The sequence below is a fragment of the Geotrypetes seraphini genome, chromosome 2, assembly GCF_902459505.1.
Source record: "Geotrypetes seraphini chromosome 2, aGeoSer1.1, whole genome shotgun sequence".
NCBI classification, from domain to species: Eukaryota; Metazoa; Chordata; class Amphibia; order Gymnophiona; family Dermophiidae; genus Geotrypetes; species Geotrypetes seraphini.
In genome coordinates, this window is record NC_047085.1 from 471,792,840 (window position 1) to 471,807,256 (window position 14,417).

The 14,417-nt window shown below is 40.2% G+C and overlaps 1 protein-coding gene across 11 annotated transcripts in view; it reads left to right on the forward strand.

Moving 5' to 3' along the window:
• KMT2C (lysine methyltransferase 2C) overlaps positions 1 to 14,417 on the forward strand; it is an 803,286-nt gene extending 788,869 nt beyond the window's left edge. For all 11 annotated transcript variants that reach the window (XM_033931655.1, XM_033931654.1, XM_033931660.1 and 8 more), the window contains 2 exons: positions 8,957 to 9,065; positions 12,981 to 14,417. In XM_033931655.1, the coding sequence (XP_033787546.1) occupies positions 8,957 to 9,065; positions 12,981 to 13,073 (202 nt within the window). In that variant the 3' untranslated portion in view covers positions 13,074 to 14,417. The remainder of the gene's footprint in view (positions 1 to 8,956; positions 9,066 to 12,980) is intronic.

A 14,417-nucleotide genomic window follows, 5' to 3' on the forward strand; every position in this document is an offset into this window, starting at 1 on the left:
GTGACTTTTTGAACTATATACCCATGGCTGAATTCCTGACATCTTAGCCTTACGACTCATCATTGAGGCCAGTCCTTGGCTTCTGATTCAGTATGAAATAACCCACCAGGATGTTTGAAACCAAAACACCCAATTGGGCAGGAAAATCGAATTGAATCGAAAACTTGATTCAATAAGCTGAATCGAATCGAAATTTTTTTTCCTGAATCGGGCAGCACTAGTCCCCATGGCAGTGGGGTGGGTTGTCAGAACTGTCCCGAGCCATCTCATGGCAATAGAGAGTTAAGTGGCTCACCTAAAGCCACAAGGAGATTTGAAAGTTGGGCCTTCTAGTTCCCAGCCTGCTGCTCTAATCATTGGGCTATTCCTCTACCCCAGTTTATTTTAAGGGAGTCAAATCAAAAGGGGCCTTCAGTAAAGTAACCAATCAAAACAGAAGAAAGTAAGAATACTGGTTCTACATGGAAAATATCACTTTTTGAGCTTTATTTAGTAATCCAACCAGTTTTTCCAAAATTAAGTTGTATGTAAAGTTTCTCTTTATTGTATTTACAGTCTCTCGTATTGTAAACCGACTAATTCGTTGTATGTAAAGCTTCTCTTTATTGTATTTACAGTTCTCGTATTGTAAACCGCCTAGAAGTCGCAAGATTGCTGGCGGTATATAAGAATAAAGTTATTATTATTATTATTATTATTATCTCAAAATATTTTCCACTGCAATACAGCACAGCTGAGTGTTTGCTATTGAGATGTGACCATGCAGTGCATGGAAGCATTTCAGTGAAGAACCTATTACATGAATGAATAAACTAGATTTCTGAGCAGTTCTTCCACAGCACTAAGTCACATTCACTGATTTTGCACATATGGAAGCAACTGAATATCCCAAGTCCAACTTACCTTTATGATGATGATGCTTAAAACATTCATATAGCTATGTGATGCCTCTATCACCACAGAAACTGTGTGCTTTTTGCAATTAAAATTTCAGATCATAATAACATTCATTTTCACGTAGGTGTAGCATACAACATTTTGTAGCATAAAGGCTTTGCATTTGTACAGATGTGAATACCTTGGAATGTTGATCTATAATCCTAGACTTAAATCAAATATGCAGAATGCAAATGTTCAGTAGAGATGATAGTCTCATGCGCTAACAGTCATTAATACGTGTTACTGTAGGTTTCATTTTATGCAGTAAGACCTATTTACTACTAACACATGTTAATTTAGTAACATTCTAAAGCAAATCTAGGCCAAACTGTTTTTACTCATAGCATGTAACATTTTTTAAAAAATATGCTAAATTATAATATGGTGCTTATTTTAGAGGTGCTATCCATGTTTTAAACATTTGTAAAACAGCATGTAGATATTTATATTGTATAAACATAAATCCCAATTTTACAAACTGGGTTGTACATTTGGCAAGAGTACATGTTATGGATGAGCCAAAAAAAAAACATGCTATTAGACATCTAGGTTTCAGAAAAGTGCTCCAATTGAGCAGTATTCCACTGGAGGAATTAGAGGAGGTTTTCCTGCCTGGTGGCAGGCTGAATATTGCTGGAATCTGGTTAACTGCATTCCTTTCCTGGACTACCCATTACTACCCAGATAATGCTGTAGCAGTCAAAGGGGATTCAGTGGCACTATCAGAAAATTTGTGACTATCTGTGTAAATGCCACAGAATATCCCCAGTTGGACAGGTCCACAGTTAAAAATGTAGTTCACTGCGTTCAAAACTAAACACATTACTCCAAATAGGGCCAACGACTTGTACAGGAGCATTAACAACATCTCTCTCCCTCAGGTTACAACTCTTCCCTGCAGCCTAGCTTCCTTCTGTCACATTGTTTTGCTATCTTGAGATCCTCAGACACTGTCATTCCAAGGTCCTATCACATATTGCTTCTTTGGATTATGCAATAAATGTTAACAGCCAAACATTAGACCATTCTTCTAATTTTTGTAGATCACTTCTCGTGTTGTCTACTCCTTTGCTGCAATCTTCATGTTATCAGCAAAAAGCAAATTTTCCTTCAAACTTTTCTGCACTATCATAGCATAACATAAGTTTTTATTTATATATTGTATAAGCCTTTTGGTTCTATGTGATTTACAAAAGAGTTAAAACTGACCAAAGTCAGCAAGCAGCAACAAAAGAGGTTTACAGAAGAGGAAAAGTTGATTGTTGTCATGGACTATAACATAAGTAAGAACAGTGGTTAGCATAATTACAAAGGTTAACAACTGGAGTGGGGAAGGAGGTATAGTAGGTCTACAGTCAGTAGGTGAAGTTGCATCTTTAAAGCCTCTTTAAGAAGGACTGCAGAATTTGGAGAATAGGTGTGTTTTTAGGAGCTTTCTGAAATGTATGTATGTGGTTGGTTCAATTATGTGTCACTGAAGGTGGACTGTTGAATCTTTTTTGAGAACATTCTTTGATTGAGGGGAAGGTGATAATGATCGTTAACAAGTAGGTCGGCCTGGCCCAGTGAAGATGAATTGATTGGTAAGGTAATTGGGCAGTAAGCCATGTAGTGCTTTATATAAGAGGCAGACAAATTTGAAGAGCACTCATCCCTCTTATTGTCAGCCAGTTCAGTTTCTGATAGAACAAGCTTACATAATCATATTTTTTGAGATTGATGATTAGTCTGATTGCAGTGTTTTTGGATGATGCTCGCTCAGTCTTCGGAAATGTTTGCACATAAGCCTGCTAAGTATTTAATGTTGCAATAGTCAAGAATGCTTAGGCCTAGTGCTTGGACTAGGAGCTGGAATGATGCCAGTTCAAAGTATTTTCTTATGGATCTGAGTTTCCATAGTGTGTTGAAGTTTTTGCGCACGACATAATCCACTTGGATTGACATGGAAAGTTGTTTGTCTATGTGAATGCCCAGGATGTTGATTATAGGGACGATTGGAAATTTGGATCCCTTCGGGGTTATGGAGTTCACTGAGAAGTTGGTGGATGTGGCTATGAAGAATTTTGTTTTGTTATTATTTAGTTTTAATTGGAAGTGGGCCATACAGTCTTCTATGGTCGAAAGGACTGTGTCTATTCTTTGTGTTTCTATGTGTGTCAAGTATGTAACAGGGAGGATGACGATGATGTCATCCGTATAGCTGTAGTAGGCAATGTTTAGACTACTTAGGCAGCCCCCTAGTGAGATAAGGTATACGTTGAAGCGGAAAGGTGATAATGGAGATCCTTGTGGGACGCCACAACTGCTTGCCTATTTGTCAGATAGTGTGTCGTCAAGTTGAACTTGGTAGCTGCGAGATTTCAAAAAGCCTTGGAACCAGCTGAGCACATTTCCTGATATTCTGAAGGAGTCTAAGCATAGTAGTAGTAAATCATGGTCCACGAGGTCAAAGGTAATGCTGAGGTCCAGTTAGAGTACTCACAAAGATATTGGATCAGCCCCAGTACAGACACTCCACTATTCATCTTCCTCTCCTCCAAGTGAATTTACCATTTTGAAGAGGCGGGCCTGCTGGCGGAGGGAATGAGCATCCCTCTTGACGGTCTTCGAAAAAAGATACGAGGTGGGGTTGGAGGGGGGTATGGCCTAATAAACAACAAGGCTTGTATGGTGGGGGGCTGTTAGAAGAGGGAAAGTTTGATATTGGGGGGGACTTTTTTTTATATAGGCATAGCTCTGTGTGTGCTATACACACACAACAACTGCACTCATTAAAAAAAGCAGCCCCTGCTTGCTGATTCAGGCAGGGAGAGCAGGGGCTGCTTTTCTTTTTTTTTTTTTTTTGTTCAAACGGTTTTATTGATGCAAACATCATCAAATATAACATCAAGGCACTGATTACAAGAATAATGCATCAAATATAATAAAATAATATATACATAAAATAAACATATTCCATTTTCAATAAATCCCTACTTTATCTATATGTGACTATGTGTTTGAACCTTTCAATAACCTCTACCACCCCTCTCCACACCTTCCCCACCCCACCCAATGATACTCTCTACCCTACCTTATCAAAACATACCAGTATTATTTTCATTCAATTAAATAAAAGCCCAATTAAGAGACCCAACTTAAAACCGCACTATGCCCTTAGGATGTAAATCTTGCAAATATGAATCCCAGGTTTGTAGAAACAACATCTTTCCCTTTCTAGTAAATCCAGCATCTCTAGCTTCCCAAATGGCCAACTGATGTAATTGGTACTGATAGGCAGAAGGAGGAGCTGTGCTAGCAATTTTTCTTCTGAGCACAGCTCCTCCTCCCCCCCCCCTTCACTTTACCGGCGATTTTCCACACACATAACATGTATATAATTTGCATGCTATTGTGCTGAGAATAGCCAGTAAAACAAAAATCGCTCCCACTACAGTTTTGTTTTTTGTTTTTTTACGATGGTGCCGGAGCTTAGAGAATCTGGCCCTCAGTACTGCCCAATGTTATCAGGAGACATTTTAGATTCTTGTGGAATAGTCTGAAAGCAAAAACTGTTTTCAGTCCTGGTAGGATGGGCTCCAGAAGAATACTTCAGCTTTCAAAATTTCCTGGGCCGATGGATTTGGGTCTGCCAGGGTGTTTCATCATCAGTTTTTCAAAGAAGGCATTTGGCCATGATTGTAATACAAGTTTGGCTATTTAATATGAACAATGTTAGGGAAAATAAAATTTGACTTATTAATCAAAACAAATAGTAATTTCAAAAAATAGGAAATAATGGAAGGGAATGAAAAATAAAGCAGAGATTATTATAATACCTTTTTATTGATACAGGGTGAGACTGTACCTTGAATATTATATGCAATTCTGGTCGCCACATCTCAAAAATATATACCGTATTTTCTCGCATATAACACGCGCGTTATACGTGGTTTTTACAAACCGCGCATACCCTTGCGCGTTATACGCGTGAGCGCGTTGTACAAAATTTTTTTTACATAGTTCCCCCTCCCGACGTCCGATTCCCCCCCCCCCCCCCGCAGGACCGCTCGCACCCCCACCCCGAAGGACCGCTCGCACGCACCCGCACCCCCACCCTGAAGGACCGCTCGCACCCCCACAGCCTCCCGACCCCCCCCCCCCATCATGTAGAAGCTCCTACCGGTGTCCTGCTGCTTCCTCTTGGCGGTCCCGGCCCTTCTGTGAGCCCTGCGCCTGCGCTGCTTCCTCTTCCAGCGGTTCGCCCTTTCTCTAACGTCAAGCCCTCTTGCCCCGCCGACTCCCCGACACGATCGGGGCAAGAGGGAGCTCAAGCCCTCTTGCCCCCCCGACACGATCGGGGCAAAAGGGAGCCCAAGCCCTCTTGCCCCGCTGACTCCCCAACTCGCCGACAATATCGGGCCAGGAGGGAGCCCAAACCCTCCTGGCCACGGCGACCCCCCTACCCCCTCCCCGCACTACATTACGGGCAGGAGGGATCCCAGGCCCTCCTGCCCTCGACGCAAACCCCCCTCCCCCCAATGACTGCCCCCCCCAAGAACCTCTGACCGCCCCCCCCCCCCCAGCCGACCCGCGACCCCCCTGGCCGACCCACACAACACCCCCACCCCCCTTCCCCGTACCTTTGTGTAGTTGGCCGGACAGACGGGAGCCAAACCCGCCTGTCCGACAGGCAGCCAACGACGGAATGAGGCCGGATTGGCCCATCCGTCCCAAAGCTCCGACTACTGGTGGGGCCTAAGGTGCCTGGGCCAATCAGAATAGGCCCGGGAGCCTTAGGTCCCTCCTGGGGGCGGGGCCTGATGCACATGAAGGGACAATATGGAACCTTGTGGAATACCGGAGTTAGTATTAAAAGACTTGCAGACTGAGGGCTCCTTTTACTAAGCTGCGATAGCGTTTTTAGCGCACGCAGAATTTTAGTGTGCGCTAAACCCACGCTATGCGGCTAGAACAGTGGTCTCAAACTCGCGGCCCGGGGGCCACATGCGGCCCGCCAGGTACTATTTTGAGGCCCTTGGTATGCTTATCATAATCACAAAAGTAAAATAAAACATTTTCTTGATCATACGTCTCTTTAGCTATAAATCACAATATTATTATTAAGACTTAGCCAAAAGGAAAGATTTATAAACTATAAAGTGTTTTACCATATGCAAAATTGTCATTTCTTTAATTAACTATTTTTTTTCTGAGGTCCTCCAAGTATCTACAAATCCAAAATGTGGCCCTGCAAAGGGTTTGAGTTGAGACCACTGGGCTAGAACTAACGCCAGCTCAATGCTGGCATTAGGGTCTAGCGCACGGGGCAATTCAGTTCGCGCTAAAACCGCTATCACAGCTTAGTAAAAGGAACCCTGAGTTATTGAAATGAACAGTGGAAACCCTGTCAGAAAAGTAAGATTTAAACCTTTCAAGAACCTGGTTTGAGATTCCATTGAAGGCAACTCTTTGAAGTAGGAGCTGGTGATCTATAGTATCAAATGCTGCGGCAAGGCCCAAGGAGATAAGAAGCACTGACTTATGTTGGTCGAGATAGTAATGAATGGTTGTAGTGAGTCCTAAAATAGAATGTTCTGTTGAATAATTTTTACGGAAGCCCGTTTGATTGGGATGCAGAATTTGAGTTTTATCAATAAAGTCAGAGAGCTGGTGAAAAACAATTTTTTCAGTTAATTTAGCTAAAAGCGGAAGATTAACAATTGGACGGTAATTTGCACAATCCTTTGAATTATTTTTTGGATCTTTGATGATGGGATAGAGAATGGAATGTTTCCAATCCACTGGTAAAAACTGGTTGTAGTAAGGCTTTTATGAATAATTTGAAGAATGTAAGGGCCAAAAATGGAGAAATGATGTTTAGGATGAATGGAGGAAGAGGTTCTGCACTGGAACCCTTGATATTAATGGAATGAATGATGCGTTCAATGTCTTTTAAAGATGGTAGAGAGAAATTAGAACAGGTGGCAGTTAAAGAGTTGTTTTTTTTCTGCTTCAATATCAATGGAGTTGATTATGCAGACAGCTGAGGAGTTAGAAGGTTTGCATTTAATTTTTTTCCTTCAGTTGATTTCATCTGAAAAAAGTTGGCTAGACTTTGAGCTGAAGGAGATTCCTCTGTGGAAATAACTGCTTTGTGTTTAAAGTAAGTTAATTTTTTTTAAGAATAGAGAAAAGAGACGATGAATTCTTTGCTTTGGTAATTTTCTTATGTAATATTTTTTTCTTTACTGCATTAAGAGTTTGACGGTAATGTTGCGAATGTTCCTTGTATTTATCAAGATTGATTTGGGTAGGCTTGGAACACCATTTGCGTTCCATAGAATGCAATTGTCATTTTAGGAGAAATAAGAATGAATTGAACCAAGGGTTAAGTTGTTTTTTAGGAGGGATAGTATGGTGCAAAAGTGTCTAAAAGGGAGCTACAAGCATTATTCCAAATTCTTAATTGCTAATTTTGAAGCTGCAGTTACAAATATTGCAGGAGTTAAGGATTCATTGAGATTGTGAAAATCTCTTGAAGAAACAGTTTTAGGTATTCGGGGAAATAGCTGTAAAATGTAAGATGAAAAAATAAAACTGTGGTCTGACCAGAGGACCTGGTGTATAATATAGGCTTAGAAAAATACGAATTTTGATCAGAGGGCACAAAAATCATATCCAGCGTATGACCCTTTACATGAATTGGACCAGAGTTTAAGGCAGCAAAGTTAAGATCATATACGTGGGTTAGAAAATCTGAGGTTAAAAGGTTGCTTATATCATCAAAATGGATATTGAAATCTCCTAGTAGAAGTGGGAATTGTGAGACTGTGGAAAATTCTGATATGAGGGATAAGGCCTGAGTGACAGTGGTCTGACTAATTGGAGGAGGGATATACAGTAGCAATAAGTGTATGATTGGATTAGTGTTAATTTTAAGTTGTATAGATTCGATGGAACATTTGGCTGATGAAGAAACAACAACCACAGAAAGGGAAGATTTGAAAATAACTGCTGGACCTCCACCCTTCTTACCTGCACGATGATTGAAACAATAGTTGTAGCCTGGAGGACTGGTGTAGTTTATGAAACTGTGTCTTAATCTACTCTACACATTGACAGAGATGCAATAGGAGGAAATATTTTTTCACTCAGAGAATAGTTAAGCTCTGGAACGTATTGCCAGAAGTTGTGGTAAGAGCGGATAGCATAGCTGGTTTTAAGAAGGGTTTGGACAATTTCCTGGAGGAAAAGTCCATAGTCTGTTATTGAGAAAGACATGGGAGAAGCCACTGCTTGCCCTGGATTGGTAGCATGGAATGTTGCTACTCTTTGGGTTTTCGCCAGGTACTAATGACCTGGATTGGCCACCATGAGAACGGGCTTGATGGACTATTGGTCTGAACCAGTAAGGCTGTTCTTATGAGTATTCATACACCTTTTTTTGCAATAGACTAAGAGGGTCATAAAAGCAGGTGCTGGGGTTGCTACAGATGTACAGTATAAAGGAGGAGAGGATGATGTAACACATAAATAAGGATAATAATAATAATAATAACTTTATTTTTGTATACCGCAGTACCAGACTAGTTCAAAGCGGTTGTATTGTTATTGCATCTTTACTGTTGGCTCATTGAACTGTTATCAATTTAAAAAAAAATCAGAGAAAATATTTTTGCATCCAAAGTACATTTAAGCTCTGGAATTTGTTGCTACCGGAGAGGTATGAATACTGTCCTGGAAGAAAAGTTCATTAACCTTTGTTAAGGAGAGCTTGGGAAAAATCTATTGCTTATCTTTGGGATAAGCAACAGGAAATCTATTTTACTCTTTTGAGATCTTGTCAGCTACTTGTGACTTGAATTGTCCACTGCTAGTAACAAGATACTGGGCTTGATGGACCTTCTATCTGTCCCAGTATGGCAGTGCATATGTATTTATGATTATTTAACTAATATTTTTTCTTATGCTGATCTTTGTTGCATGATTTTGATTGTTGGAGATTACATTTCCTAATGAACTTTCCTTTCTACAGGTATATTAATCATTCATGTGCACCTAATTGTGTGGCCGAGGTAGTGACATTTGAAAAAGGACATAAGATTATCATCAGCTCAAATCGGAGAATACAGAAAGGAGAAGAGGTAAGATTCATATTTGAACATTTTATTTTAAATTCCTTTGTTGAATGATTTCTAGAGTAATTGCTATCCAGTTGTAGAATATTCACTGGAAACTTGATTTGACTAGGGATTGCAGAAAAGTATCAGGTGTGCAAATTGATAAAGGCATGTTATGCATTCATTTGCAGAAAAGATAATCCAGAGGAAATTAATGGAAAAGAAAGTGGTCAGGATAGGGGAGTTAAAGAGGAGCTGGTAGCACAACTGAGAATACTATTCTATGACTGTCTGGAGACCATCATTGTTCCACAGGACTCGAGATGACAAATGCTGTCCTTAAAAGTGGAAACAGGAAGAGAGCTGCCTATCAAGACTAGTTAGCCTGATTTCTATGTTAGAGAAGTTAGTGAAATAATTACTGAAAGGAATGATTGTGAAATACCTTGATTTTTACCACACAGGAGACTCATAAATGTGCTTGGCAGTCTGTGGGCAGATCTTAAATTTATAAAGAGAGATACATAGAGGGTGAGATAGCAAAGGAAGTTAATTTCAAGGATAGTAAAGGAACCAGCAGGGTGCCACAAGGATCAGTCTTGGAATTGATTTATGCTAAATATAGCAGGACAGGTAAGTCACTATGTTAGTGTACTACGATGCATACCAGAGTTGTTATGGAGAGTATGGGAAAGTGAGGAAAACTATAGAAGAACTTGGAGTGTACAGGAATAAGGCAAATAGATTAAAAGTCAAAAATTTGCAGGATTATGTATTTGGGTTACAGCAGGGGTGCCCAACTTTGGCCCTCACCAGGCCAGGTTTTTAGGATTTCCCAAATGAATATGCATGAGATCAATAACCATACAATGGAAGTAGTCCAGGCAAATAGATCTCATGCAAATTCACTGGGGAAATCCTGAAAACCTGACTGGATTTGGCCCTCAAGGACCAGAGTTGTACACCCCTGGGTTACAGGAACTCTGAGGTGTTACAGATGAAGTACTAACCGTATGGTAGACAAGGGAGCTGGAATTGATAATGGTTGATGGCTCAGGTTGAAAAACAGTATGTTAATGCACTAGGAAAAGCTAATCAAATGTGTTGCTTAGAGAAAACTATAGTCTGAAGAAGGAGCTGTAATACTGTGTCTGTTTAAATAATTGGTAATACTTCATCTATAATAATATATCCAGTTTGGAAGGTATATCTCAAAAATAATATATATATATAATAGTTATAGTCCAGCTTTAACTCTACTCAAAGTGCTCTCACCTCCAACTCCTCCTTCACTTTTTTCCCAGACCATGACTGAATAATTCCCCACAAGGTTAACAAGATTAACCGTGAGTTCTCAACTGAATCGCTTCCACCTCTCCCTCTTCCCATCCACCCCGCCAACCAATGCCACCTTTTCTTCTTTCTCTGAAATCACAGAGGAGGAAACTGTACATTTTTCTCCTCCTCCCTCCCCATCCCCTCTCATCTTCTGATCACCATCTCTCCTACTATCACTCCCACTATCTGCCATATGCTCAACCTAACCCTCTCTACTACAGCTATACCCAATGCCTTTAAACACACCATAGTTAACCGCTCAAAAAAACCCTTGCTGGACCCTACCTGCCCTTCCAATTATCACACCCTCTCCCTCCTCCCTTCTGATCAAGCTACTTGAACATGCTATTCACCACCATTGTTTTAACTTTCTTTCATCTCAAGCTATTCTTGACCCCCTTTAACTGGGCTTTCACCCTCTCCATTTGTTGGAAACTGCCCTTGCTATAGTCTCCAATGACCTGCTCCTGGCAAATCCAAAGGCACTACTCCATCCTCATCCTCCTTGATCTATCTGCGGCATTTTGACACACTAGCTCACCGCCTACTCATTGATACACTGTCCTCACTTGGATTTCAGGGTTCTGTTATCTCATGATTTTCTTCCTACCTTTCCTGTTACACTTTTAGTGTATGCCCTGGAGGATCCTCCTCTGCTGCCATTCCTCTATCGACTGGCATACCTCAGGGTGCTGGCATGGGATCTCTTCTTTTCTCCATCTGCACTTCTTCCTTTGGCACTGTAATCTCCACTCATGGATTCTGGTACCATCTCTATGCTGACAACATGCAAATCTACCTCTCTACGTCTGAAATTTCTATCACAATCCAAGCCCGAGTCTTGGCCTGCCTGTCTGATATTGCTACATGGATGTCTCACTACCATTTAAAGTTAAACTTGGCTAAGAACTAATTGCATATCTTTCATCCTAAACCTGCCTCTCCTCTCCCTACTTTGGTAGATAACGCTCTCATCCTTCCTGTCTCGTTGGCTCACAGCCTCAGGGTCGCCTTTGACTCATCTCTGTCCTTCTCTTCACATATCCAACAAACCAACCACCAAAACTTGTCGCTTCTTTCTATACAACATCACTAAAATCTGTAGTTTCCTTTCTGAGCACACTGCCAAGACCATTATCCACACCCTCATCACCTCTCACCTGGATTACTACATTATGCTTCTCACAGGTCTCCCGCTAACCCATCTCTCTCCCCTTCAGTCTGTTCAGAATTCTGCTGCACACCTCATGCTCATGTTACCCCTCTCAGGTCACTTCATTGGCTCCCTGTCTGCTTCCGCATACAGTTCAAACTCCTCTTACTGACCTACAAGTGTATTTGCACCTCAGTATCTCTCCCTATGCCCTCCTGAGAATTCCGATCTTTGAGTAAGTCTTTTGTTTGTACCCTTCTCCTCTACTGCCAACTCCCAACTCTACTCCTTCTGCCTTGCTGTGCCACGTGCCTGGAACAACCTGCCTGAATCAGTACACCAGGCTCCATCTCTGGTGGTATTCAAATCCAGGCTCAAAACCCATTTTTTCAAAGCTGTGTTTAGGTCCTAACCCTTCCTACTTCCTAATGTAGAGTTAGGGTCATTCCTTCTGTAGCCCCCCCTGCCCTCTCTACCTATTCATCCCTTTGTATTTCCCTTCATGAGCAGCATATGTTGATTTGTCCTGAATTTTGTGGAAAATCAAAAAACATAGAAACAGATAAAAGCCAAATGACCCATCCAGTCTACCCATTTGCAGCATCCACTATCTTCTCCTCTCCCTAAGAGATCCCATGTGCCTAGCCCATGCTTTCTTGAACTCAGATGCAGTCCATGCATCTATCACCTTGTGTGTCTGTCATAATTAAATTGTAAGCTTTTTCGAGCAGTAAGTCTCTTGCGTGTTTAATGTATAGCGCTCTGTGTATCTGGTAGCGCTATAGAAATAATAGTAGGAGCAGTAGATGAGCTACCAAACTGGTACTGTGAGATGAGCCTTAACATAACTATGTATATATGCACTAGAAGAGAGGAGGGAAAGGGGAGAGAGAGCTTCAGATTTATACAATTAGGCTAGGGGTTTGTTTGTTTTTAATGATAAGGAAGTCCTTAAAAAATAATAATAATTTTAGTCTTATATACCGCCAAAGTTCGAGGCGGTTCACAATAAGAAGAGCTGGACAGTCAGAGAAATAGTCACAATGTAAAGTCGTCGAGTACATGTAAGCAGAATAAAGTGGTAAGGCTTTAAGAGTTCTTAGGTTACAAATCGGTTAATCAAGTTTGTTTTTACTAGTTTTCTAAAATTTAGATAGGATCATAAAAGAAGTCAAGCAAAAGGATAAAGTCAAAAACATGTTTTCAAAGAAAGAGTAGCGTTTCCATGGAATAGAGACTCCCAACAGAGTAGAAGTGATGAGACAAAATGAGGGGAACAATGTACGAAAGCACAGGACAACTACAGAAAAGCTTCAGGGCTAAAGCCAGAGATAATAGTGCATATACTCTTGTAGGGAAAATGGCAGACAAAACTGGCCTTGAGAGCTAATCAGAAAAACATTACTTGAGATATCTTTTTAAAACATGATCCCTGTTGTTTATTTCAGCTTTGTTATGACTATAAGTTTGATTTTGAAGATGACCAGCACAAGATTCCATGCCACTGTGGAGCTGTAAACTGCCGAAAATGGATGAACTGAATGCATCCCTTGCTATCTAAAGGCTTGCTTGTCCTTGGGAAGAAGTCATGATTCAACACGCATGCACATACCCACAATGGGCTCTCTTAAGAAGAAACTGTTTTGTTTTGGAATTTATTTTTTCATTTAAAAATTTGCTTTTGGAAGTCCTGAATGTTGTAAAACAAACTCAGGAAAAAAACCAGGCAGTAATTGGACTGCTGTGTAACTTTCCAGAGGCAAAACATTGAACTGAGGGACAGTCCTCTCTAGCACTTCTGCTCTTGAGCTCACTGTGGAAAACGGTTTGACAAGGCAAAAAACTGCCGGCAGTGGAGATCCATGAATGTAAGACCGAAATCACCAGCGAAAGGAAGAAGCCCAAAGTGCTGGCCACTGCCTTATATGAAACATTAAAAAATTAAAATTTAAAAAATTTAAAAAAATCACAAAAAGGGGGCAGGCCCTCTAATGAAAAACTAAGCAAAGTAGACACCACTGAACAAGGAATGTACTGAAATTGACTTCCTTAGGGATAGAGCTAAGGGAAAATAACTTGCACTAAAATATACTTAAAATACTTGATTCCATGAGTCAGTTTATTGTAGGGTTTTTGTTTTTCATTTCTGTAAAATAAGAGAGACTTTTTGTATTTATTATTGGATAAGTGAATGAAGCTATTTTTAAAATGTTAGAAGAAAGCCCAGCTGCTGCTGTTACCTGCAGAATTAACAAACTCTGTTACTTTGTATAAAAGTGTAAATATTTTGGAAAGAAAATAAAATAGTTATTGACCAAATGCTTTTGAGCTCTGCAGCAATTTGGGAGCTAATTATAAAATTACAGTAGGGATGTTACAATATGATTTTGTATAATTACTAAACATGCCATTACAACTGTTATGGAATAACCAAAATATAGTTTTTAAAAGAGCATTTTTGTTCAAACAGGCTAACTGTTCTACTAGCATATTTCTTTGAGATAAATTTCAATTCTAGCAAAGGGCATGTATTTATTGATTGCAGCTTGTAAAGATCTTTCTTAAAGGAGACTATTTTTTTCCATATCCTATTGTTGCATCCCTATTTCTCCAGTCAGGTCTTTTTGTGCTTATAACTTGTAATAACTGTGAATAACTGCTAAAACCACCCAAATGGAAGCTGAAGTTTTTTCTTCAGCAAAATCAAAAAGTCAGGACTAGGTCACCGTTCAGCCTAAATCATGTAAACTTAATAGACTCATGTAGCGGGAGGTTAAGTCTAATAAGATAGCCTTCGTGTCAAATTATTTAAAAAATGTTAAAAAAAAAAAAAAAAATCTTAAAGGAAAAAAAAGAAAAAAAATTAGATGTAATTATGCTTGCAG